Source organism: Pomacea canaliculata, linkage group LG8 (assembly GCF_003073045.1).
Source record: "Pomacea canaliculata isolate SZHN2017 linkage group LG8, ASM307304v1, whole genome shotgun sequence".
Lineage (NCBI taxonomy): Eukaryota > Metazoa > Mollusca > Gastropoda > Architaenioglossa > Ampullariidae > Pomacea > Pomacea canaliculata.
This window is the reverse complement of record NC_037597.1, coordinates 16,950,320-16,977,638: the sequence shown is the minus strand read 5'-3', so window position 1 is coordinate 16,977,638 and position 27,319 is coordinate 16,950,320. Positions and strand designations below refer to the sequence as shown.

Below are 27,319 nucleotides of genomic sequence, written 5' to 3'. Positions count from 1 at the left end.
ATGCAAACCATACCTGTCTCAATGATTCTGGGTTGTTTGCACACAGGACTGTTACTGTCAATCAGGGCTGACGGCTTCCGTTTATTAAGGGAACTCCTTCGGCGAGTCATCATACCTTCTGGGGATGCCTGCAATTTTTTAACAGCCTCTTTATCATCCTGTCTTGAGTGCTGTTCTGTCCTCTCTCCTGTTGTAGGTGCTGCTGCCCTTGCTGGTAGGCCCAGGGAGCTTGGTTTAGAAGTGCTCTTGCTGTCCACTGAAAGTTTTGAATCTGGCCCGTTCTCAGATGAGCAAAACAGATCAGGCAGTCTGTCACCATCACAAACACTTAAGTGCGACTCTTTAAAAAACAGTTCTGCCACATCTTTCTTTTCTGAAATACATGGCGATAACCTTTTCTTTTTTCCAAGCGATGGGATGCTTGTTAAACTAGTGTCAGGAGCTCCTGATGATGATGATAACACATTTTGTGACAAAGCTACAGCTGCTGCTAACCTGGGTGAAGTTCGAACACCTACTCTAGACTGGGATGACAAAACTGTGTGCTTTAGAGATGTGCTGTTAATCATGCTCCGTGAAAGTGTTGCCTGTGTGACTGTAATAGCCTTGGTGATGGCAGTCACATAGCGATCAGTTATTGTGCCAGATGTCTGGTCGATAGTATCACAATTCTTTTCCACTGCTTTATAGGGTGTTGACTCTTTTGGCATGGTGCTGGTGGCCACTACAGGATTATGATGCAACGTTTCACTGGTGCCATCACCAGTGCCTTCTTTGTTCCTTGGTGCAGACTCTCCACCACTAGGATCTGTCTCTGTACAAGATACCACAGCGGCACTCTTTTCCTTTTCCATCCGCAGCTTTTCTCGATACTCTGTGGGGGAAGAGAAGGCTAAACTGATACATTTTACTTCTGAAGAAACATTTAAATACATATACATGATCTAGATAAATTTTCTCCAAAGTTAAATCAAAATAGGTCAGCATCTATAAGAAAGGCACACAATTATTTTAATGGTCAATAGACATCGAGATGCATGTAAGCAGCTCCACCCATACATTCCATTCTGAACACATGGTTACTAGTCCAGCAAGGAGGAAAAAGACATCCTGTTTCCTGTAAAGATGAAATCATGGTCATTGTCCCAACATCAGTCAAAATACATTTGTTAAAAATGTGATGCAGAGCAAGAAAACTTTCAAAAACCCTTAGTGCCACGAGTGAGGCCAAATAGTGAACAGACAGATGGTGTATTCCAGTATGTGATGATAAGTGAATTAAAGATATCAGTAGCACTCACTGTATCTCTCCAGTCTGAGTTCAGCATTTTCTTTCTCCTGCCTGTGCTTGATAATATCTGCTCTCAGTTTGTTATTGTCCTCCAGATATGCAGTAGCCTGATTTCTGCTTTCTGCCAACTGTGTCTTCAGCATCTATTTCAGATTACAGTAGATATGAAATAATTTTCTAGGTTTCATTTATTGATGCTTATTTACCATAATGTATACTTAAAAAAAAAAAAGAAAAAAAAAAAAAAAGGAAAAAATACCTAACTTGACTGCCAATTGTCACAGTTAAATTCTTAGACTATTATTATGAGGTCAAAGCTGCCTTAAGCTTTTACTAGAAATTTGCATCCTATATGTTTATCCTCAGTGAATTTACAACCTGAGAGATCCATAAAGAAGTTCAGTAGAACAATCCACAGATTTCTTCCGTAAAATTATATTAGCATCGGCAATACTAACCTCCACTGATTCTTCTGCTTTTATAGAGTGCTCAGGCCTGGAGATTTGCTGAATATTTCCTGTCCCTTCCTGGTCTGACTGTAGAGTCTTATGCTTAAGCTCTTGTTGGGATTTTTTCAAGTCTGCCTTCTCCTGCTCTCTTTTCTGTTGCATTTCCAATTTTTCCTTCAAGAGTTTATTTTGCTCTTGTGTAAGGAGCTCCTTCTCTGCTACCAACTTGTTTTTTTCTATCTCAAGCTGCCTGACATAGATTTCACGTTCCTCTTCCAGCCTTTTCTGCAGAGCTGCTCGTTCTGCATCTTTTTCTTGTTTCAGCAACTGATTCTCTTTAGCAGAATACTCTTGTAAGTAGTGGTTTTCTGTCTCAAGCTCTTGCAAACGTTGTTTCAGGTTTTCCTCATTCAAAGCATTTTTTGTCTGCAAGTTCATGGAAAATCTAACCATTATTTATCAGAGTTGATCTCAGAAAGCCACTAAATGCAAGAGAAACTACTCGATTCAGAATACACTGTACTACTCATTAGGAAAGCCAGCTACAGGTATAAAATTAAATAATAATATCATATATATATACATGCATAAATGAATTTGCAAGAAATGACAAGATGAAGAAATATGAACCATAGGGCATTTACTACAAAATGGTTTAAATTACTAATTAGCCATTTTATCTTTTATAGTCTGTACTATGAAGAAAAAAATTTCTGAAATTTTCCCTCAACACTTTCTGGTTTCCAGCTGACAGTATATAACCTGAATCTTTCTAAACAAAACCTCAAAATTTTGCATTGAAGTAAAAACTTTTCTGCAAAATTTTGTCCAGAATGTTGGATTACAGACATCCCCAGGAAATAAAAAAAAAAATCCATAGCACTAAACAACAGAAGTTACAAAACCAAAATTCACTCAGTTCTAATTGTTTTGTCAGGAATCATTTTCCGAACCTCAATTTGCTGGGCAGTTTCCACAGCCTGGGCAAAATGCTGCATGAGGTCTTGTTTCTCTGTCTCCAACATTTTAATTCTGGACTCCCTGCTTTTTTCCTCTTCCCTTAGTTTCTCAACGATCTGCTTCTGCCTCTCCAGTTGGGCCTGACAATAGATATTCTTTAGTCACTTGTTTTTGAAAGCTTGTTAGCAAATTATGTATGATCTAAACTGTTAAGATATTAGGCTTTTTGTTTATGAGCAAATGGCAAAAGCAGCATTAAAGGCTTGTAACCAAAGTTCAAGGTTTCTAAGAGGTTAACACAACACAGTACAGTCTTTCCTTTTAAACACAAATATGAGTGAATTTTAAAGATTTTTTTCCCTGGGGGGAGGTGGTGGGTGGCCGCCATGGGGGAAGTGGAAAGACATAGACAGACCTAAATTCTAACATATGATGTTAGTAAAAGGTGCAGTCAGTGCCAGATCTGTCTGCAATATGACAACAAATTGTTATAATAAACAGCAATTTCTGTGATACCACAGGAAATTAGATCTTGACCTATTGCTAAAACAAAGCAAAGAAACAGTGTTTGAAGGCTTCTATCTCCTAAATAAAACTGTTATTCACTCAGACTTGGGAAATTAGTATCCTATTAAGTAATCCTTTTCAAAGTGGGAGAAATCCTAATTATGTTAACTAAGATCATTGCTGTCATCATTGCCACCTTTTCCATAGCAGACAAAATTGTTTCTGTTTCCTAAGTGATGTAAACACAACACATCCATGTCAAAGTGATAAGATATGATAATCTCCTGAAGTGGAAAGAGGTATAACATAACATTCTTGATCATAAGCATCATAACTCACCTGTACATTTTTGTGGAGCTCCAGCTTATTTTCTGTCATCTTCAACTGATGTCTTGCCACCTTCAACTCATTCTCAATGGTGGACAGATTTTTTTTCAAGCTCACAATTTCAGTTCGTGCTTCCTTGATTTCCTGCTCCAGTGCTGTTTTTGAGGTTATTGAAGCAGTCTGTTGCTCCTCTAAAACCAAAACCTGCTGCTGCAAGCGATCCTTGTCCTTCTTCATGCAGCTCAGCTCTTGCATTACAGAATGCAGCTTTTCCTCCATTTCTTTCAGCAGCTGCTCAGCAGTATCCGACTTGTCTTCTGCAGCACAGATGCCGGACTGCATCTCAGCGATAGCTTTTTCAAGGCGAGCCATTTCTCCTTTCAACTGCTGATTTTCTTGAGTTACCGAGGTTTCCTTTCTAGACATGGCGATGATAATACTCTCCTTCTCTGCAACGTCTTCCTGCAGAGCATCAAGTTTGGACTTTAGATGGAGTTTCTCCTGCTGCAATTCTTCAACTGAGCGCTGCTGAGAGGATTCTAGCGTGTCTATCGTAGCATTCAAGCTTCTCACTTCAGCCTGCAGATGAGTAACATGCTTTGAGAGATCCTCAATTTTCTGTTTCAGACTTGATTTTTCTGCTGCAAGCAATAGATTATTTTTCTCTAGAGTTTGAGCCTCAGATTCAAGAGATTCCAAGGCATCTTTATGCTGGCAGACTGAATCTTGCTCTACTTTCAACTGATCTTGAATGTCTTTTAGCTGAAATTGGAGCTGAGAAATGGTTGACAAGTTGTCCTGGATGTCAGCTTCAAGCACCTGAATCTTTTTGGTAGCTTCGGTAAGGCTACTTTCCGTTTCTGTTAAGGAGGCCTTTAGGTTGTGATTTAAAGCCTCTTGATTTTTGTATATGTCTGGGGAGGACTCAATAGTTTCTTTTATTGTTTTTAGCTGCTCTTGCATCTCCTCCATGTTCTGTTCCAAAAATGCCTTTTTAACTGACAGGTCAGAGTTCAGGGCTTCTAGGCTCTGTTTCTCTGTAATTATTTTCTTTTTCTCTTCTTCCAAACTACTTAGCTGCTGCTGAAAGTTTTGGCACTCCTGTATTCTGGCATTTAGGGCCTGCTGCAAAGCACTGAATTCCTCAGATTTGACAGTTAACTGTAGACTTGCCTCTGCTTCTTCCAGTTTCTCACACACACAAGTAAGTTCCCTTTCTTTCTCGTCAAGCTTGGAAATGAGCACCTGCTTGTCATGCAAGGCATCCTTCAGAGCACTGGTGCCATCCATTCTGTCAGTGAGAAGCTGGTTGATTTCCAGAGTTTTGTCACTCAGCTGTGAGGTGAGGTAGCTCAGTTGGCTTTCGAGATGCTCCCTTTTTTGTTCTGCTCCCAAAAGCTGTTCTTTCTCAGCCAATCCTTCAACACAGAGCTCCTCAACCCTGTCCTTCAGCTCTAGCAGCTGTGACATGATGTCCTCTCTCTCTTTGTTAGCTTCTTGCAGCTGTGCCTCCAGCTGTCCAGCTCGAGTCTTGAGCTGGCAAATCTCCTCATTTTTCTGCACCAGCAGCTGTTGGCACTCATCTAGTTTGTGGCTCAAATCCCTCTTCTGATTTATGAATTCCTCATCATCCTGAGATCTGGACTTGAAAGTGTGCTGCAGCTCTGTGTGCAGGTCTTCAGCTTGCTGTGAGACAAAGGACAGCTGGTGCTTCAAAGAGTCTCTTTCAGACTGGAGTTTCTTCACATCATCTTGTAGGTCTTGGAGCTTTTGTTTGGATTTGTTCAGCTCCACCTCCATTTCTTTCGCTACCAGCAACTGCTGCTGTAATTTGTCTTCCAAAATCTTTATCTGCTCTTCAGAAACTCTGCACTGATGCTCAAGGGAAGATATTTGATTTTTCATCTGATTTACTCTGGTTTCTTGATCTTCTGCTAATTGCTCACTGTGTGTGCTAAGTCTCTCATTCTCTGACTGCATCAGCTTGAACTGCTCCTTCATGTCATTTAACTGCTCAGTAAGGGATGACAATGCCATATTTTTCTCGCTTATCTCTTTTTTCAAAGCTGAAACAGTTTCTTGAAGCTCGAAAGTCTTGTTCTTCAATGAGTCTCGTTCAGCACATATGTCTCTCATAAGCTCTTCATGCCAAGCCAAAGTCTCCTCCAGCTCTTCCTCCTTCTGCTTTAGTTTAGCTTCTAGCATCCTGTTGTCATCCCCCTGTTTTTTCCTGTGTTTATCTTCCACTTTAGTCTTTTCTTCTTTTAGCTCTAGCTGCAGCAACTCTCTTTCCTCACTTGTTGCTTTCAACTTGTTGGCTTGCTGCTCAAGCTCTTCTCTAAGTTGATTTTCCAGGACAAAAGCTGTCTGGAGCTGATTTTGGAGGTCTTTGATTCTGGTCTCATTGTCAGCCACATCTTGGGTTTTGGACTGAAGCACCTCTTGAAGCTTAACCAGCTCTTCTTTGCACTTTAAATTCTCTTCATCAGCCTGAGAAAGTTTTAGACTGAGCGAATCTTTTTCTGCATCCAGTTCATAGTACCTCTCTGACAAATGCTCCACATTTTGCCTAAGATCCTTCTCTTCTCGCTCCTTCTCTCTGATGTCCATTTTCAGACATTCGATGGTGTCATTTAGCTTTTTGACCTGATCATCAGTATCATCCATACGTTTTAGTGACATTTCATTATTCCTCTGCTGACATCTAAGCTCTGACATGGCTTCACTTAAGTGAAGTTCTAAGTAACGCTTCTCCTCTAATAATTCATCCAACTGCCTTTGGTTTGCCTGACAGACTTCCAGGTACTTTGCTTGAAATCCTTCTGCCTCAGACTGGCTTGATTTTAAATGCTTTTCTAACTGCACTTTTTCTGAAGTGACTGTTTTCAAGTCAGCCTGACACTCTGACAAGACTGATGTGATCTCGCATAATCTGTCCTCTTGATTTTGGACACAAGCCTGTGAGGCTTCTAAATCTTGCTTCAGCTGAAGAAGTTCTTCTTCACTTTTGACTTTTGAAGCCCCATATCCAAAATTTCCTTTGAGATCATCTCAAAATCTGCTTCCTTTTTGTGCAGCAGTCCTTGAATCTGATCCAGTTGCTCTTGGAGCTTCTCAAGATCCTGAAGGGTAGCACATTTTTCCCCTGCCAATCTCACAGTTTCTTGGTTCTCCAGAGCTAAACTTTCTTTCATCTCAGTAAGTCTGACATTCAGGGTGTAAACTTCCTTCTCTCTAGCTTCAAGCTGAACAGAGAGTTTCTCAATCTCATCTGCCATGCATGAGACATCCCACTTATGCTTTTCCTTCAGAACTTCTATCTCATCTTCTAGAGACTTGACACGCAATTTTTCCTGCTCAAGAGAGTTGCTGATTTGACAAACTTCTAAAGTTTTTGATTCCAGAGCAGAGGTTAAAGAATCCAGTTTTTCACACAGCAAGTCTTTCTCTGATACAGCTTCATCCCTTTCTTGTCTGATCTCATCAAGAAGATTTCAGGCTAGAGAATTCTAAAGCACTGTCTGTGGCTGTATGACTCATGGTCTCTTTCAGAATCTGATGGCTCTGCTGCAGCTCTGCAAGTTCCTGCTCTAGCTGTTGCCGCATGTTTTCAGCATTTTGTTGAGCTGTTCTGTATTCTGCCTCCAGCGAATCAAGCTGGGCAGATGCCATCTGCACCTCTTTCTCTCTTTTCTGTTCCAGGTCATAATTTTTTGTGACTTCTGTCTGCAGCTGTGACCTGAGGTCATCTAGCAGGAGATTGTGAGTTGATACTTGCTCATTCAGACTACATCTTTCTTCTAGCAGATTGGACCTAGCTACTTCTAACTCTGATTGTAAAGAGGTAATAGATTCTTCAAGCTGCTTCTGAACAGCTGCATGAAATTTCACTTGCTTCCTCTTCTCTGTTTGTGTAATAGGCAATAAGTTTTTCATCTTCAGCCCCCTTTTGCTCTAATTCAGCAAGTGTGGCTTGCAAATTGGCTACCTGCTGCTGCAAAAAGCTTAGCTGAGCAAGCAGCTCACTCTTCTCTTGTTTCATGGTTTCAAGCCTCAGGTCGTAATCCTGGCTAGATTTTGCACCTAATTCTCTGAGCTCGCTCACCTCCATCTCTAACTTTTTGATTGTAGCTCTCTCATCCTCAAGCTGGTAAGCCAGCTCTCTTTGACACGATTCTGCAGATTTGACCTGTGCCTCTAGTTTCAGCTTCTGATCCATCACTGAAGCTTGTGTCTCATGTAACATGGAGGTAAGCTGCTCAACTTGTGCGTCCGCTGACTCCTTCTCCAATGTGAGTTCTTGAAACTCTGTCTCTTTGTCTTGTACCAAGGACTTCAGCTTCTGAATATCAGTCTCATAGGTTTCCAACATTCTAGTTTTTTCATGAAATTTGTCACTGTATTGCATAGAATTCTCTCTCATAGAGTTTTCTAGCTGGTTGATCTGAGAGTTAAGCTTGTCCACAGTCAGCTGAGTTTGTATCAAGCTTTCCCCAGCCTCGCTAAGCTCATGGCCTTTCAATGTCAGCTGCTCCTTTAGGGACGCAATTGTGATCAGGCTCAAGTGCTGGTTGGATTTCAGCTGCTCAGTTTCTTGCACCAGTGCCATTTTCTCCTCTGATAAACTTTCTAACTGTTCAAGCAACTCACTAGCTTGCATTCTGCTCTCCTCTTGATTACACTTCAACTGCTGAAGGTGTTCTTCAGCAGCCCTCTTTTCCTGAAATAGAACTTCCATTTTGCCTTTTAAATCTAAAATGGTTGAATCCTTCTCAGTCAGTTCAGTCTGTAAATTATCAAGACTACCCAGAAGCTTCTGCTTCTCTGTTTGCTCCACACTCTTTTCATTTTCAAACTGACCTCGTCTTATTGTCAGTTGTGCTTCCAGATTCTGGAAGTCTTCTGTCTTGCTAAGCAGCTCTTTCTGAAGACATGCCATCTGTTCTGAGAGCAACTCATTCGCAGCATAAATTTCCTCTAACTTCTTTCTGCTCTCTTTCAAGGCATCACTGTTCTGTTTTAATTGTTCCTCTAAAGACTGAACCTTGCATGTCCCCGATTCTAAACTGGTGCACAATGCAGCCTTCTCATCTAGCAGCTGACCCTTCTCTGCGCTCGCTTTTTCCAATGCCTGGGTAAGGTTTTGAATTTTTTTATCAGAGACTGCTAGGTCCTTCTGAAGCATGCTAATCTTGTCCAATGCACTTGAATGTTCGTGTTGCAGGTTTTCAAGTCTGTTCTGAAGTTCTTCAGAGATAGATGCCTTTTCCCTCAGCAGGTTGCCTAGCACTTCAGCTTCCAGGATCAAAGTATCCTTTTCGTGGAGCACAGTCTGTGATATTTGTTCCAACTGCTTCATTTTACTCTTGGAGACACTTTCAAGATCTTCCATCTTTTCTTGCTTGTCAACCAACTGCTTCTGAAGAGACTCTATCTGCTCAGAAAGCCTGGTACATTCACTGTCTTTGTTGCGAAGGTCATTCTCTGCCTGTGCAAGCTGCCCATTTGTCTGCATGAGTTCTGCTTCAAGCACAGATAGCCTGTTAAGATGAGCTTCAATGCTGCACTGCAACTTCTTACGTTCCTGCTGCTCTGTCTGCAGATCAACAGTCAGTCCTTCAGTCCTGGAGGCAAGTTGATCCTTTAAGTCTTCAGTCTCTCTGAGTTGATGCTGCAGTTCGCTAACCCTTAACTGCACTTCACTTAGTTCTTGGCTCCTCACACCCAGCTTGCACTGTAAGTCTGTAACAATTTTCGTATTTGCTTCCAGCTGTGACTCCAAATGCTGCTGATGCTGTAGAAAGGACTGCTTTTCTTCTACAAGTTCCTGTCTCTCTGCAAGTAAATGCTCAGTGTTTGAACTGGTTTGACTTTGAATATTAGAGATTGTGCGATCTCTTTCAGCAACTTCACCCTCAAGAGTGGCTACCCTGTCTTCCAGATTTTCTCTAATGCCATTCAGTCTTCCCAGCTCTGCCTCAAACGCTTGTTTATCAAGCTGATGCAGCTCCTTTTGTTGAGCTAGTTCTGAAATCAGCTTCTCCATTTGATCCTGTGTAGCCTTCACAGTGCTCGTGTGCTGGTTCAGTGTTGTGGTAGTACTTTCTAGCTTCTCTGCCTGCTGTGAACATGCCTCTTGAAGGTTTTCTATGGCTGTCTCCTTTGTCTTTAAGGTCTGCCTTAGACTGGACAGGTTGTCTTCAAGTTCCACTATGTGGCTGGTATGCTTCTTCAGTTCCTCTTGCATCTTTACCTCTGCCTCCTCTTTTTCCTGCACTTTCTGTTGCAAGGCTTGCATCTGCTCGCTGGCTGCTCTGCACTTTGTAGCCCAATCTTCAGCCAAGATAGCTTTGCCTTGCAGCATTCTTTCTTGTTCTTTAAATTTAGACTTCATCTCTCGTACCTCAACCTCCAAAGATGCCATGCATTCTGTGGACTCTGCTAGCTCCTGACCAGTCTTCTTTAACTGCATTTGTGATTCTTGTAAAGCCCTTTCTTTCTCCTGAAGCCCAGCTTTGAAGTCATTTAGAGCCTGTGTTTTAAGGGTCAGCTGCTCAGTCAGTCCTTCAGCCATGCTCTTGGTATCATCTAGGTCCATCTGAAGCATATCCAGCTTAACCTGCATCTGCAGGCCCAAGTCCACAGCTCTCTGCAGCTCAGCCTTCAAAGCCTCCTTCTGCTTCTCAGATTCACCTGCTTTATCTTCAGCCTTTAGTTTCTGTTCATTCACTTTCTGTAATGTTGCCTCCAGTTTCTCATATTTCTCTTGGACAGCCTGGCAATTCTGGCTTGATTCCTTAACAATGCCATCCAGGCTGGCTTGCAGATTCTTAGCCTCTTCAGTCTTGGCTGTAAGAGCAGCCTGCAGTTGTTGGGTTTTTTCAGACAGAGTTGTCCTTAAGGCATTGTTCTCTTCTTCTTTTTGTTTAAGTTTGCCTCCGTTATTTGCCAGTTCCAGGTTTAGATTATCCAGCTGCCAAAAACAATAAAATAAAAATGCAATCTTTTAACAAGGAAACAATAGTAGCATATACAATCTATAACAATGTGAATCAGCATACTTGCTTTGTGAAGCCATAAATTAATGTATGCATGCACACGCAGGCGCTTGTTTTCTTCTTTTTTTTCTCACGCACATGAGCACACACACACACGCAAAGCATAGTGTGACAGTGACTGAAGCCATTATCTTACCAATAAACAGCAGAGAAACAGATCAGAAGAAAAGATTTAGTGGACAAAGTAAACTGAACAACTGCCTAATGTACAGTAATTTAAACCAATCTCAGTAGAGCACCTGAAGCTGAAGTTCCGAACATTGCTCCTGCCTGCTGGCCAGCAAACTCTGACTGCTTTGATTCTGCTGCTTTAGGAGGTGGTGGTCAGCAGAAAGCTGAGTGAATTCAGTGTTGATCTGCTCCAGTTTGCCTCCAATTTCCAAAAGATGATTCTCTTTCTCTGCTAATGCTGCTCGTAGTTCTTTTTCTGCTCTTTCCCAAGCAGAGTGAGAATCTATTAGGCAGCAAAGAATTTGTGTGAATGAGTGAAATAAAGTAAAGACTTCTGTGTTCTGTTAATTCCCTCACTCTCAGATACCATGCTCAAACTTACATGCTCCAGATAATGTCCTAAAATAATCCAAATGCTCGAAAATTTCTTCACTTAAAATCATAAAAAAAATTATAGATAACAAGCTTCCAAGCAACTCATAACAAAGACACCAAAACTGTGTGATCATTTAGGACATTTTAACAGAATAAATAAACAAAAACCAGTTAAAATAACTTTGATGAGAAAGATTGGAGAATGGGCATGAAGATAAAAAATAAATACCTGACAAGTGTGTATCCTTTTCGGTAATAATCTGCGTTTTTCTTGCTAACTCCTTCTGGATTCTCTCTAGTTCTTCATCTGATCTGGCCTGAGATTCCAGTAGCTCTGTCACAGTCTTCTCAAGTGTTCTGCCGGTTGCATTACAGAACAATAGTATAAATATTTCACTGAAGAAAAGATGTAACACTCCACACTCAAGAGAAAGAAATGTAAGAAAACTTTTTTAGCAATAACTTTGAACATTCGAAGAAGTATTGTCAAAAACAAAAACAAACAAAAAAATCATGCAAAACAAAAGCAAAATATATCAACAAATAAAAACATTATGAATATCTCGTACAAGGCATCTGTTCAGTCTATAGCTGGTAAATAATGACAACATAAATTTGAATTTGATCTTGTTTTCTTTTTTCATAGGACCAATGTTTAGTAAATACACATTTTAACAAACTGCATACTTAAATGTGTATTTTTATACCCTGTAGGAACTGTGAATGCTGACAGAGGGTGAGGTGTGACACACATGGTAATAAGTGTTTGTGATGTGAAAAGCAGAAACCATTGCAAAACATTCTCATGCACTCTAGTGACTGAAACTGATTCTTTAGTGTAGCCTAATCTTAATGCATGTATCTTAGGAAATCACTGGTTCTGTTACCCTTTTTAAATACTTTTAGACTAAACATTTCCATTCAAAATTCCACACTGCAATCAATAAAAAAACCCAGCTCGTTCCTCTTTAAACTTTAAACATTTATTTTTCATTAAAACTGTTCCACAAATGAAAGAATTAACAACCCCAAATATTCCTTTAACAAGAAAATAGTACTATGTTTGTGTAATTGATCTTAAACTAACAGATCTTTCTTTTTAATAAACTGGTGTAAAATTTATAACAGCAATACCACAGCTGTTGATGCCAAATGTCAAAATAATTTAAACATGCAGTTAAAATGTGAGATTAATAAGCACATTATAGCATTTTTCATCTTTATTTTCACTTTCAAACAGTGTAAAATGTCTGAAACATCATATCACTTAACTGCACTGAGTTTCTAAGCATCAATTTAAGAGACTTTGAAAAAAGGTTTGGTGAATTCTTAAATGCACAATGTGCACCTCAGTGAATTTGGTTGCCAAACATACTTTTAAAATTCCCATACATTCAAACTGTCTGAGCTATTCTCAAGGTATTTGTGGCTTTAAATTCAAGTATTGCACAAATGATTAAATTATTTTTCTCCCTACCCCAATAAATAATACATGATGTGATCAACATCCCTTTTGTGATCAAAACCACCAGGCAGGATAATTTGCTGAAATCTACTGCAACTTTAAAGGGGCCTGAATCTTGTGGTTGGTAATAATATAATTTAAACAGTATGGTATGAGAATATTGAGAGAAATTTGTAAAAATTAAAAAGTATAAAAGAAAAATTTGGTTGTAAACCACAGCTTACATACTCATTGCACATATACTTACTTTATATGGGAATTGCAAAAAAAAAATTCAAGCTAATCAAGCAGACCAAAAGCTTTCTTTTTAAATAAAATTGTCCACCTAATAATTAGCATTAGTTAGTTCGAACAAGTAAAGCATGATAAGCAGTTTCATAATAAATAAAAGATTGCTGCCTTTATAAGATAAACATATTTGTAAAAAGTTTTACAGGGATGTTACCCTCCCCACTCTAAAAAAATAAAATAAAATTTAAAAAAAATTAAAAATAGAGATGTAGACAGCTGGAATTTCATAGCAGGTCTTTAATATCAAAAAGAAAGAAAAACTAATGCATAAATATGTAATCCCTCCCAACTGAAATAATGACAGCAGTTGACTAAAGCAAAATGAAAAAGGATAAAAATTATTCCTGCATCAAAAATGCACAAATATGGTGTGCCTGTAGGCAGCTTCTAGCCCCAATGTATCAAGGTGCATGAATAACAGGAAACAAGCTAAATGTTTATTATTCAAAAAAAGATTTGCATGTATTATTATTGTGAAGTTGCTGTTACAATTTGCAGTAAAGCACAAAACAGGTTGAGTTAAAGAAGAGCCTAAAAAAAAAATAAATAAAAAAGGACTAGAGAAGATTCATTAAAATGTTGAAGATATCATGTCGATTAGAAGTCTGTGGAAAAATCCCACATAACCAGATTGTTTGCTGTTGCACTACTGTTTTGTGGTTAATCAAACAATTTGTAAAAAAATTGCCTAAAGATGCATATTCTAAGACTAAAAGGGAAAACAAATGTATGGTAGTAGCATAATCTACAAAAATTAGACTAGTTATTTTCAACAGAAGATAAACATGCCAGCTGTTGCAGATAAAACCCACCAACCACAGTGACCTGGTATTTCAGTGAGGAAGCTTGAATACTGGTAATAATCTGTTAGTCAAAAATATGTTTGCAGAATCCAAATTACTAAAACACTACAAAGGAAGATGGAAAAAGTGAAGTGCAACCTGCATTTTTCTTGGGTGATGGACAGCACATTCTCTCTTTCTTGCAGTTTGCTTTCAAGTTGTTCCACCTTTTCATGCATAGTGCCCTTTTCTGTACTTAATAATCTGAAGTCTTGTTGTATTTTCACATAGTCTTGAAGCAAAGATTCAGAAGCCTTCTGAGACTCTGAAAAAAAAAAAAAAGATAACCAATTACACAGCAAGTGGTCACATGCAGGCCATTAATCTAAGTATCGAAGTGCAATTTTTCACATAGCCCAAATGAGATGAAATTCATGTGCAGCTCTCCTTAAAGTTTGGGTTTAATTTACTGTATTGCACTTGTCGAGAATGAAAACAATCAGAGAAATCTAATATACTACTTACAAAATGTTAAGAGCCAGATATAAAACAACAAACCCAAACAAGTGTGACATCATGTTGTAACATGTTTCAATATCATTATTTGATAGTCATGCAGAAAAAAATCTGCTTATATACTCATTCCATCTGAAGATATGGGAAGCCAAACATCCTCATCTCAGAATCAGGCACCGAAACTGTCACTTGACAGAGTCAAAAACATGCATGACTATCATCTAATGTCACATATTGAGTATGTTTTTCGAAGACAGAACATGTATCACTATGGTTACTTGAGGGATGGTTATACACTCCTATTGCAAAAACTGGACCAGCAGTTTTCTGCATGTGGGTGCTCAGCCTGAACATGGCAGTCCATAATGTCCAGATGTGCTCAATCGAAGCCAAGTAACACAATGGCCAACCAAGTTGCTGAATCTGCCACAGGTGCAAGAAATTGGTGCCATGTGAGCACAATGGCAAATATTTTGTCATCTTGCAGCATGGAAGCTTGTCTGTAAATCTAGCTGCACAATCTTGTTTCAGTACCAGATGCTGATCACAGCGCTAAAGTGAGATGAAGATGGTTCCCTCCCCAGACCATCAGAGAATTTGCACCACACCAGTTGTACTCCTTAAGCAGATGTTGGTGATACTTTCTCCTGGGAACTGTCACTTCTTGTTTGCCATCACTTTGGGGTGGAGTGAACCTAAATCTTGTCCAGCACTGATGACATTTCTCCCACTGCGCACAAGACTGGCAAAGTGCTCGTGTCAGTGGCAAATAGAGAGCAGCAGTTCTGCTGTGTAGATTATGGTGGTGCAGATGGTTAAGAGTTGTCTGGTGATTAATGACAGCTCTCGGATGTTTTACAGTAATGGTTCTGTTGTGCAAAGCTGTCTGCTTTTGAACTGGTCTCTATTCACTGATGTCGGTCTTCTTAAAGGGCCCATTTGTTTTTACTATTTTTCACCTCATTTAGATACCAATTCCTGCCAAACAAGCAGTGAACAGTGCTCTAACTACCCCTGGCTAGTGCATACATAATGCATACCTTCACTAGGTGGAAGCTTTGCTTCACCACTGATGTTGCATTTGTCAGTTATTTTCCATGATTTCTGTGTTTTTAAAGCATTGTGGGACACTGTCAAACAAATATACTAAGAGTGAAACAAACAGGGGTCATTCTAGTACGGTGTACAATCACACATCATGGTTATTCCACAATGGTATACTGTACTACAAGCTTTAAATTCTTTACCCCAAAACTGCAACTGGCCCATAACTTCTTGTGAACAGTATAGTTTGGAGCATTAATACTTACCCTCCAAATCGTCCTTCAGCTGTTTCAAAGATGTCTGCATATTATTTACTTCTGAGGCGTGGGCATCTAAGCCCCTGCGGGCACTTTCTGCTGATGCTTCACAGTCTTCCTCCAGCTGTCGGCAGGTTTCCTTTAGGCTAGCATTCTCCCTCTCTTTCTCTTGTATGCTGTGGCGCAAGCGCTCATTCTGGATATTGAGTTCTGTATAGCAGTGACGTACCTGGTGTAGATAAAAGCACTAGCTCATACTATTTGTTTTTTTCCCACATTCAATGGTTGAAGGACAACCAAATTACTTTAAACTTAGTGAAAAATAAGGTTGATTTTTAATATTATAATGGTAATAAGTGTTTAATTAAAAAATACCACTGGATCAAGACACAAAATACAATACATGAAAGTGCACAAGCACACACTTATCAGCAGGCATCAACTACACCTTTTAAATTCCTTCATCATTCAAATTATGCCCACCCACCCACACAGTCTTATACATGTTGCTTTCATAGAGTTTCATCAAGTGTTTGATATGGTTTCAAGAAACAAACTTTGGAATGTACTAGAAAAAAATGGTTTAAAAGGAAAAGCGTTTTTAGCAATTTGAAGCATGTACAATAATGTAAAGGCTAGAGTGTGAGGTGATGCAAAGCTGTCTAAATGTAATGAATGCCCCTGTGGTTGTAAACTAGGTGAGATTTGTAGCCCTACATTATTCTTGTTTATATGGGAGATGATAAACACTTTTTTTTTCTGCAGATCATGAAACAGACTGGTAGAGTGCCACCACCAGCAGTGGCATGATACCATTCAAAGCAGTTCAAGATATTTCCCACATAATACATTCAAGACTCATATTATTTTAAGCAACTATCTTTCCTGGCTGAAACACAAAGGCATAAGAGATACATTGATAAAATTTAGAATGGGCAAAACTGTACTTAAATGCCATCAGCAGTGTTATTGCTTAACTCGCCCAGAGTGTTTGAACTGCCTGAATCATTAAAAATATTGTATTGCATCACTGTCTTATTCATTTTTGAATATTGTCTTCAAAGATACAAGCATACAACAGTAATAACCATAATGTACATTATTTTTTTTTTAAAAGCAACCCTTAAGTTATATAACATTTAGTATAAAGGTTTTTCTTCATTTTTGTGTTGTACCCCTAGTGAAAAATGGGCAGCATGGCTATCATTACTATCTGCCCAATGCGTAGCTCAACAAAAGTATGCCATACAAATATGATGTTACTTTTAAAAATATGGATGGGTCAATACAAAGTGATAATGCAAAAAGTTTGTTCGCAGGACAATTAAGTTCTAAAGGAACTACTTGAAGTCTTTTAATGTTGAATGGAAGAAAACAGATACTGGTTTGGCTTGATGGGTAATTATTTACTTGTTGTCTGCCAGTTGTACACAATCAGCTGCACAACAACTCACCCCCAATGCACTTAATGACTTCTATTTATTTCTCATTTTCTGTCACACACAAAAAAAAGTTAACGAGGAAGAGTAAAGAACATTCTGCCAGTCTTCCTCACCTTATCCAGCTCCTTCTTCACCTTGTCCAACTCAGCTATCTGAATTGCTAGCTTTTCCTCCTTTTCTGTAAATTGCTCCTCTGTCATTTTGGTCAATCTGCTTAGCTCTTCCTTTAGTGATGTAATAAGGCTGTTGCTAGTGTCTGTACTTTTCTTGAATTGGGATTTTAGGGTTTCAAGTTCAGCTTGAAGTGATGAAAGCTTCAAAAACACAAAACAAAAACGTTAGTAAGACTTTGAGTTGACAATATACATATATCTCAATTATTCTCGAAGTAAATTCTCTTTTTCTGAGACTTAATTAATGGCATAACCACAGGAGATATTTTCTTTGTCAAATGATTCTCACAACAGGTTGTCTGAAATGATTCAAGCAGATTGTGGCAGGTGATACAGTTTAGAGCAGAATCAGCACAGCCCTTTCAAATCCTTTGGCCAGCAAGGGGGATTGGAACTGGGATGACAGTTTTTGAGGTTATTAGGATCAATAAGCACAAAAAGAAAAACCAGATGAAGTTGCTGTGCATAGTTAGCCACCGACGCGAAAAAAACAACCCAAAACAGTTAAGGATCCTCCAAGCTTGAACAACTATCAGTAGATAAACACACACACAAAAAAAAACAAGGCTACAAATTTAAAATCTGATGAGAATTTATATTCCTTTGCAGCTTCATCACCTCCATAAACTCAGAAGAGCTGGCCTAGTCATGTAAAGGTGCACATGCGAACCCCTGAAGGTCTTGGCTGTTTGCTGGAGGCAGGAAACATCTATGATCAGACCAAACTGCATGAAGCAATTGGCAGTAAACTAAAGGGCTGACGTTTTCACAGTACATAATCATTTGAAATGACTCGAAGGAATGCCAGTCTTGCGATTATACAGTGTTAAGAAAGGCAAGGGAGAGAGCCTCACATGGGCAAAAGCCGTTTTGTTCTTCCTATGGAGGGGAGGCCAGTAGTGTTAGTGGTTAAAACACTCCTTGTCACCACTGCAGCGAGAAGCCCAGTGTTTGCCTCAGGACACTCTCTGTACATGACACCTTTTTGTGGGGCTGGCCTACTGGCAGGAGTTTTCTCAAGTTTCTTCCCCCTCCCTTTCCCCTCATAGTGCAAAATCACTCTAGATGGAAGTACTTTCCTGCCAAAGCAACCAGCCAACTATTTCCCATGGTCCTATTACCTTGTAAAATCAATGCACCCTGAGGCACAGAAAATCATTTTAGACTTGCACCTGCAACTTCCTCCTTTCTCTCACAAACAGGTCTTATTTTCCATTGTCTATCTCATAGGCTGTACTCCACAAACAAACAAAATCATAAAACTTTATCAATATCTTGCTACTGAAATAAGACATTACCTGCAGATCTTTCTCTTTAGCCACAGTTTTCAAGTGATCATTGTCAGCAAGTGTTGACTCCATTTGGAGGTCTTTATCCATTAGAGTTGCTTTCAGGGTGTTGCACAAATCAGTCTGATACTGTAGCTTATTCTGTAGGTTGTTCACAATTTCTGACAAACTGATATTCTCTGCTACTTTATTATCCAGCATATTTCCAATTTTTTCCTGAAAGTAGCAAGGGAACAATGATCTCCAAAGTTTACTTTTACAATTTCCTAATATAGCCCAATAGGTCTTCCTTTACTGTTATTGATTGGTTCATGGAAACTATGACTTTGATGAAATGATGTATGATGAAACCAATTTTCAGTCAGAGGCTAATCTACTTGCGAGTAATCCCTGCAAACAAACACTATTCCACTATAATACAAACACCATAGAATTATTAAGGGTAGTTCTGGTTAACACTACCTGCACAAACCAATTACTTATTTCAAAAGCACTTTTATTTCTCCCCTTTCATGGACTATTATTAACTACAGTGAATTTTAAGCTTTTGTAAAAAAAAAAAAAAATTCTTTATTACATAATGCACAACATAAGAGATGGCACCTTTATTAAAAACTTAATTCTGTCAGTGTAAAACGCCTTCTGCATGTCCCTTTCTTCGTGGAATTTTTACACAAGTTTAACTTTGCTCTCTATATACCCTACCGTAATGATTTTCTTTAGTTTACTGCACATGGGGCTGATGCAGCACTGTGGCTAAAGTGCCTGTTCCCGTAACAGTGAAAATCTGATATCATGGGTTCAAATCTCAGCTGACCTCTAACTTACTCTGGGTGCAACACCTGTTGATGGTTTATTCCAGTTTCCTCCACCCTTTTGTGTGTGCTTGCTGTATATAGTGTTGTGTGCATGTTTGTGAGTGAAGATGCATTTGATGTTCATGTGCCTCTGTATTTCTAATGTAAAACAGTTTGAGGTTGTTTTGATGCTGGGAAAAGGTGCTATATAAATGCAATTTATTATTATTACTTGGTTATCTTTTCACCAAAGCAGACATATTAACCTTTTATTGTCATTTAGCTCTGGTGAAAGAAAAGAAAATTATTTGCAAACCTTTTCTTTAACTGAAGCATCCAGCTGGCTTCTGAGACTGCGAGTTTCTGAATCATGTGATTGAAGAGTAATTTTTGAAGCTGCCATTTTATCTGACAGTTCTTTATTACTCTGTCGTAAACTTTGTACTTCTCTTTCTAGCTGAGCATGGTTTGTCTTCAGCTTCTGAAGTTCTTCCTGAGACTGAACATAAGCAAATTAATACCAATCAAAAATGCCACTGTTTTTCTTAAAAATTTGGCAGTCCTTTCACAGTCATCATGACATGCTCAAGCAATAAAATATAGCAGAACAAGACGATAAAAATTATAAATGAATTTAACATTTTAACTTTGTACAGTCAAGAAAAACAAGTATTGTAGAAACCACGCTTATTTAGCCAAGAAATTTGAGTTAAAGAGTTAAGCATTAAAACCATTGATGTGTTTCACATGGAGTCTAAATCACTTCAAAATTATAAAAATTAAAAAAAAAACAAGATAAAAAACAAAGCAAAACAAAAAAAACAAAAAAAAAAAAAACAAACAAAAACAAACAAAAAAAACCAAACAAACCAAAAAACAAAATTTAAAAGAAGACGTTAAAACACCCGAAAACTAGGAATTTATAATGATTTAAAAGACTTTATTTACTATAACATTGTGAATTGTACAGTTAGAGTGCTCTGGCGGTACATGTTCAGCCACTCTACATAAAAGACTAGTTCAGGATGAAAACTTGCAAAAAGAAGTGGCCATTGAGAATGTTTTGCTATTGCAAAGGACTGATCTGTTAATTGGACATAACAATTTCTAGCATCAATGTAAAAAACAAAACAAAACAAAAAAACAAAAAAAAAACAAAAAAAAAACAACCCAAACAAAACAAAAAACAAATACAGGTAGTCCTCGACTTACGACATTGATCCGTTCTTACGCGGTGGTGTAAACTGAATTTCGACGTAAGTTGGATCATACGACTGCAAATACTTAGCCTATCCAAACACCTATCCTAACACAGTACCCTACATAATTATCAATAAACATAAGTACAGTAAAATATTGTGCAGTACAGAACGCTTTGTTATCACTGTCACTTTCATAGGAGCAGATCCTTTCACGTGTTCAATGATGCGATCTTTATCCTTGATAATCGTAGCGACAGTCGAACAACTAAGTCCTAATGTTGCTGTTTCCCCCTTCTCAGATTGCCTTATGATAGCCACTTTCACCTCCATGATGATGGCCTTCCTTTTCTTTGATGCACTGTTATCGGATGAGTCTACCTTTCGTTTGGGAGCCATAATGAAGGGTGTTATGGCGTGCAGGAGACTCGTTTTCTTTGTGTAACCGGGTACAGTGTACAGTACAGTAAACGCTAAACCTCGTAAGTCGGAATGAGCATCGTATAAAGCGTCGTAACCACAAAACGACGTAACTTGAGACCATCGTAACCCGAGGACTACCTGTACACAGGTAGATTTGTTGCTTAGAAATCTTAAACTGACCTTTACAAGTTCTTGTTCAAGAGAAGACTTTGCACTACTTAGCTGGGCTGATAGAAAGGCAATCTGGTTTTCCCGGTTGGTCACTTCATGCTGAAGTTTGCTCTTCTTTTGCTCCAGCTCTTCACAGGTTTCAGAGAGGACTATTAACTCCCGTTGCAATGAAGATGCATGAGTCTTTTCTTCCTCTGTTTTTTTCTTTTGGTTTTGAAATGCCTGAAAGAAACATCAAGACTACTTTTACATGGAATCATTTTCACCTTCATATTTTGGTGAAAATTTTCCTAATATAAATAATTAGTCTTCCATTCTGTGCCTTCCTGAGAGTCAACTAAACTGCTCATAAAATTTACAGTATTTTGTTGTTCATGCAACAAAAGGATTTTCTCCGTTCTGCTACATAAACTAATTTTCTTTTTAGATGACAAGGGCAGCAAAAAAAGTACATTAAAGTTCAATTTGATGATTAGGCACACATATCCATTCAATCCCGAACAACATCCAGCAAAAGAGTTAAACAAGTCAAATTGCCTTTGGCAAAAATTGGCAAGACTGACTGCTCATGTAAAACAGATGATTTCAAATGTCTGCAATAACCAAAATCTGGTAGATATGTTCCTGCAGCTATCAAATTAAAGTTCCGGTTTAAAATGAAAATTTGCGTGGCAAACTCAGATTTTAAGTACCTATGTGTCACAGTACGACTTTCTTTGCACATTACAAGAAACTCACTTGCTCCAGGCTGTCCAGCTGACATTGCCGCTGATCTCGCTCCCTCTTTAGCTTGTCCACCTGTTGTTCCAGCTGAGTCAGGTGCTGCTGAGCTTTAAGTGACAGATCTTCCTTCCAGTCTGATGACATCCACCGTTTCCGTTCTTCTGGCACGTTAGACTGGCACCAAATGAAAAAAGTGGTCCACATCACAAGCACGCGAATACATAACTTGTCGTATTAGTAACATGCATAATAATAACAGACGAGGCAGCTTGTAATTTCCATGCTATGCAATTAGAAGCAACATAGCTAAGTGACCAACTACATGAACTACTCATTAAAGTAAAATCAGCATCCAGACAGCAGGTTAAATACCAAATTACTTGATGAAAAGATTACAAAAGAAATACATAACATTATGATCAGGCAGATTTCATCAAACATTTATTCATATACCAGTTAGCTACTTTCCAACTGATGTGTTGACATTTTGAACGCTTGTTACTTGTTTACCACAAGCAGAATTTTTAATGTGAATTTATATTGGCTGAGAGACTTCTCGAATTTGCAATGAGCAATTGTTTTCCTTTTTTCAGAATTAACTGAAATTTCATTCATGAAGCTGTGACAATTTTTGTCAATCTGTCAAAAAACTTGCTTATGCCCTACTTTAGATTTCTGTCCAAGCAAATAAAGAAAAAGTTAAATATTATCGAAATATGTATGCACCATGTGGTATTGTAAGACCTGATTTGAGTATCTGCTAACTGCTCTAAAATTTTTTATAAATTAAACAATACAGTAGGTGTACCAGGTTGACATTTCCAACACATTCCTCTATAGCCACAACACTTAACACATCAAGGATGAATAGTTTCTACCTTGTGTGCTTTAGATCCTGCCATTGCAACAGCAAGACAATAACATACGTGATACATAAACACAACAGAGTGACCTTAGCTCATAGTTGATTACCACTGTAGCAGCTCACAGAGGTGTGCAGGTGGGCAAGAACACCCAAAACACTAGGCCAGCCACAAAGAGAGCGAGAACGTTAGTAAAAGGAAGTTGTGTTTGACTTGCTCTAATCACATGGGCTGTGCAGCAAATGCCGTAGATGCTGTCACCCAAAAAACTGCCTGGCAGTCACAAAAATATTAGGAAAAATTTGACCAAATACTTGAAAATTGGCAGGTACACAAGGAAAGGTTATCAACAAACTATAATGAGTGCAATTTTTTGATGCTTAATTATACTTGTCAGGGCTTCTGCTTACGCAAAAAATTGCGTACAGTACGCATTAAAAGTTCGGAGGACCCCTTCAATTTTCATCAATGGGGTCCCCTTCAAATTTGGGCGAAGAACAGGGACCCCTTAAAAATCGGAAGGGGTCCCTGGGACCCCAAAGAATTTAGCCTTAGCAGAAGCCCTGCTTGTATTAGATATTCATCCACTTACCGATAAAAGACAGCCTTCTAAAGTAGGTGACACCTGCCTAATACTGACATCATTTATGCTTTGTTGTGATATTTTCTTGGCAGCCTCTAGCTGTTCTATTAGATTCTGTTTGTCTTTCAACAGCTGTCTATTCTCTTGCTCAAGTTTCTCCAAGTCAGACCGCAACAGATTGTGGCTTGCTTGAGCCTACACAAAATCATTGCTTTCAGACTACAATGTCTTTAAGAATCATCATTCTAACCATGAGATCAATAAAAAGATATGACTAGAACAGTGGTTCTTAACCGGGGTTCGATGGAACCCTAGGGGTTCGGTGAGTCGGTATCAGGGGTTCGGCGGAGCCTCCGCCACGGAGGTCAAGACACACCCGCAATTCATGATGACAATAAGAAGGGTTCGGTGAATGTGCATATGAAACTTGTGGGTTTGGTACCTCAAACAAGGTTAAGAACCACTGGACTAGAAACTGGGTGAACATAACTCCATGAAAATCTGAAACTCTACTTTAATTAACATTACTTCTTGAACACCTACAACTGCAGTTAAAATATGAATGTGAGTTTGCCAAATAATCCAGATTTTTAAAAAAATGCTTTGATAAATTTGTAAACAAGCCTGCTCACGTACCTTTTCATTTTCTTCCTTCTGTTTATAGTGTGACAGTTTACTATCAAGATTGAGGATTGCTCCTTCTTTAATCTGCAAATCTTGCTGAAGCTTGCTATGCTTTTTTTGCAGCCCCTCACATGTTTCAGACAGCATTTTGTTCTCTCGTTCTAGCTGTGCACACAATGTTCTCTCTTCTTCAGTTTTTTTCTTTTGATTCTGCAAGACCTGGCATTAGTAAAGAATAAATAAATGTGAAGCAGATGTAGCCTTAATTTGTTGTGATCATTTTGTGGCCACACTGGCTTATTAAAAAAGTATATTTATTGAAAGATATTAAATTTTACATGCAACTGAATACACCAAAAAAGTGGCATTAGACTGAAGTACTAAAATAATGTAACTGACCACTTCAATACTTTCAAGTTGACACTGTTTTTGGTCTCTGTCTTTCTTCAACCGCTCAAACTGTGCCTCAATTTGTGATATCTTTTGAAGTGCTGCTGGAGGAAGGCCATCCTTCCATTCATCTGCAGCCCAACTCATTGCAGGTTCTTTTGAGCCCTACCAATGAAAAAACATTATTTTCTCTAAAATACTAAATATTAGTGTTAAACTATTTATCCATCACGACCAATTGGTGCAACTTACTTTATAGTGGTGTGGTGGTTTACGCGTCTTGTCGATCCACATAGCTATGTCGGCAACAGTACCACAACTAGGGCCTGGTCGGGGAGATTACTCTCTAGAACAGTGATTCTCAAAGTATTTCGGACCGCGGACCACTTTACTTAAGTACAAAATATGGTGGACCACCAAGGCCTAAAAATCACTCTGTACTATGAATTTCAAATTTAAATTGCTGCATTTGTTTCATTACAATTCAAAATTAAATGTACTTTTGTGACAGTAGTACAGTAATAAGTTGACATAAAACTACCTCCTTATTTGTAATTAAAATGTTAATACGAGGATTGCACCACTTTAAACATCACTTTGCTGACATATGACGACTGCAGCCGCGGACCACCTGACTTATGCCCGCAGACCACTAGTGGTCCACGGACCACACTTTGAGAACCACTGCTCTAGAAGAGCTTATGATGCATGCTGGTGAAAGCTTTAGGAAAGCTCATCTTTTGACAACAAAGGCAATAACCAGTATAGGGATTGGGACATCAGAACTATCTACAAAAGTGCCAAGAAAGTGAAATGAGAAAAAAAAAACTACATTAAGGTTCTCGGGTTATGCGAAACCAGATGGAATGGAAGTGGCCAGACCAGACTAACATCAGGAGAAACCATTTACTCTGACCACAGAGACCTGGTGCCCTATGCTCTACTGGGGGGTGATTAGGAACAAGAAGAAGACAAAGACCTGGACCACGATCATACCCAGGGAGTAGCACTGCTAATGTTAACAGAGGCAACAAAGGCACTGATGGCCTGGGAAAGTCCCACCACAGCTCATGTCAGCAAAAGTCAATCCTAAAGGAAGGAAGATCACCATCAGCAGATGAAAAGGAAAAAGAAGACTTATACATCTCCTTGCAGTCTATGCATGACTGCACACCAGGAAGCTATTTGAAGATTATTATGAGAGGCTTAAATGCCAAAGTGAGAAATGATAATACCAACACGGAACTCATCATGGGAAGACATGGCACCAGCATCTGCAATGAAAATAGGAAGCTTTTCACAGACTTCTGTACTTTCAACGACCATGTCACTGTATTCCCACACAAAAATATCCACAAGACAAGGACTTTCCCTGATGGCTAGACGGAAAACCAGATTGACCATATAACAGTTGCTCAAAAGTGGAGGAGTCTCCAAGATGTACAAGTGAGAAGAGGTGCAGATGTTGCTTCAGATCACCAGGTCCTAGTGGCAGCCTTCAAGATTAATCTGAAGTCCTTCATTGATTCAGCAGGCAGACTAAACCACAAGTTTAAAACTCAGTACCTCAAGGACAAGGAAACAAGGGAAATTTATAACTTTGAAATCAAGAATAAGTATTAACCCTTTCAGGACTGACAGAAGAATTTGTGGGAGAACACTGGTCAACACTCAAAAGCATTTGGAGGACAACTTGTACAGACGTTCTAGGGAAGAGGGAAAGAAAACACAAGGAATGGATGACTCTAGAGACCTGAGTAAAGACTGAATCACGAAAGGGACTGAAACAGAAGCTCAGCTGGTGTGAAGACCAGAACGAGAAGGAAGGTCTCATAGCTGAAATATTGGGAAGCCAACTGCCAAGTGAAGAAGTCAAGAGCCCCATGAACTGACAGAGAATGCAGAGACAGCAGTTATACAGGGAAACATAAAGTGACTAGACAAAATAACACAAATTCTGTCAGGTAGGAGCATTAACCCAAACAAGGCTGTGAAAGAAAACGATGACAAGAGACCCTGAATTGACCTCCATCCACCATAAGCACACCAGCTGACACCATTGCCAGGCAGGCACTTGACTGGAACCCTCAGGGGAAGAGGAGAGTTGGGAGACCAAAGCAGACTTCGAAAACAACAGTAGAGAGCGAGGCAAAGGACGTCCGAACCACATGGGCACAACTGAGCGGGGGCTGCCCCAAACCGGGTCAGCTGGCGAGGTGTTGTGGTGGCCCTATGCTCCTCAATGAGTAACAAGGAATAAACTAGCTAAACTGTTTATCCAAATATTTTCTTAGAAGCATCAAAATGAGCAAATCCAAAGTTATGTTTCCTATTTTTGACATTGGAGTCGCACAAAATGACAACTTTCTCCCACGTACATGAAACTGATGCCTATAGCTAACATCTACATTCCATGAACAAAATGTGGACCAAAAATGCACAGGGTTTGGGGTAGGCTTTGAAGTTTTTGGCAGGTGTGAGTGCTCAAAATTTTTTTTATTGATCATGTGTTTTTTCCTTAAGTGAGCAACATGACAAATTGAGCATCTTAATATTGAATATGCAGAAGACATACTATAAATTTTAAGTGAGCTCTAGGTATAATTACAACTGCAGTTATTTAAATAACATAATTTTTATTATTCTTTATTAATATTATTACTAACAAGGTCATATTAATTCTGTATACTATCATTTTCATCAAGTCGATCAGATAATGATAAGGGTTTTATATATAACATCTCACATTCAGCTTTACCAGCATTACAAAAGTCCTATAGTTGTACATAGTTTTCCTTTCTCTAAGAGATGTCATCCCAAAACAATAACGGGCAGGTATTTTTTGACTAGTACTGTTATTAACCGTGTACTCTAAGACAGTCGTAGTATTAAAAATAGTGCTGAAGAATGCAATGGAGCCAGAAGCAACAATAGCAACAAAACGTCCGAACACTGGTAATGGTAGTGTTATAGAAACTGCCATTTTCAATAACAAAAAAACAATGTTTGCAAAATGTATTAAAAACGACAATCACAAAGGCAAACGATTTCGTACCTTCAAGTTCTCGCTCAAAAAATCATTTCTGAAGTTGTACCAGTTTTCAAACTTCCCTCACTGACTACCAGTATGTGACTGCGCATGCTCAATG

General features: G+C 38.9%; 1 protein-coding gene across 1 annotated transcript in view; it reads right to left on the bottom strand.

Moving 5' to 3' along the window:
* Window positions 1-27,316, bottom strand: part of LOC112570396 (centromere protein F-like) — a 29,273-nt gene extending 1,957 nt beyond the window's left edge. The window contains 21 exon segments of the mRNA XM_025248812.1: window positions 14-874; window positions 1,302-1,434; window positions 1,750-2,166; window positions 2,694-2,840; window positions 3,547-6,542; window positions 6,545-7,021; window positions 7,053-7,227; window positions 7,400-10,507; window positions 10,832-11,046; window positions 11,368-11,495; window positions 13,836-14,001; window positions 15,503-15,722; window positions 17,049-17,249; window positions 18,407-18,613; window positions 19,511-19,693; window positions 20,997-21,209; window positions 21,726-21,884; window positions 23,166-23,351; window positions 23,793-23,999; window positions 24,180-24,335; window positions 27,226-27,316. Of these exon segments, the coding sequence (XP_025104597.1) occupies window positions 14-874; window positions 1,302-1,434; window positions 1,750-2,166; window positions 2,694-2,840; window positions 3,547-6,542; window positions 6,545-7,021; window positions 7,053-7,227; window positions 7,400-10,507; window positions 10,832-11,046; window positions 11,368-11,495; window positions 13,836-14,001; window positions 15,503-15,722; window positions 17,049-17,249; window positions 18,407-18,613; window positions 19,511-19,693; window positions 20,997-21,209; window positions 21,726-21,884; window positions 23,166-23,351; window positions 23,793-23,999; window positions 24,180-24,317 (10,537 nt within the window). The 5' untranslated portion in view covers window positions 24,318-24,335; window positions 27,226-27,316.
* Between the last annotated feature and the right edge of the window lie 3 nt (window positions 27,317-27,319).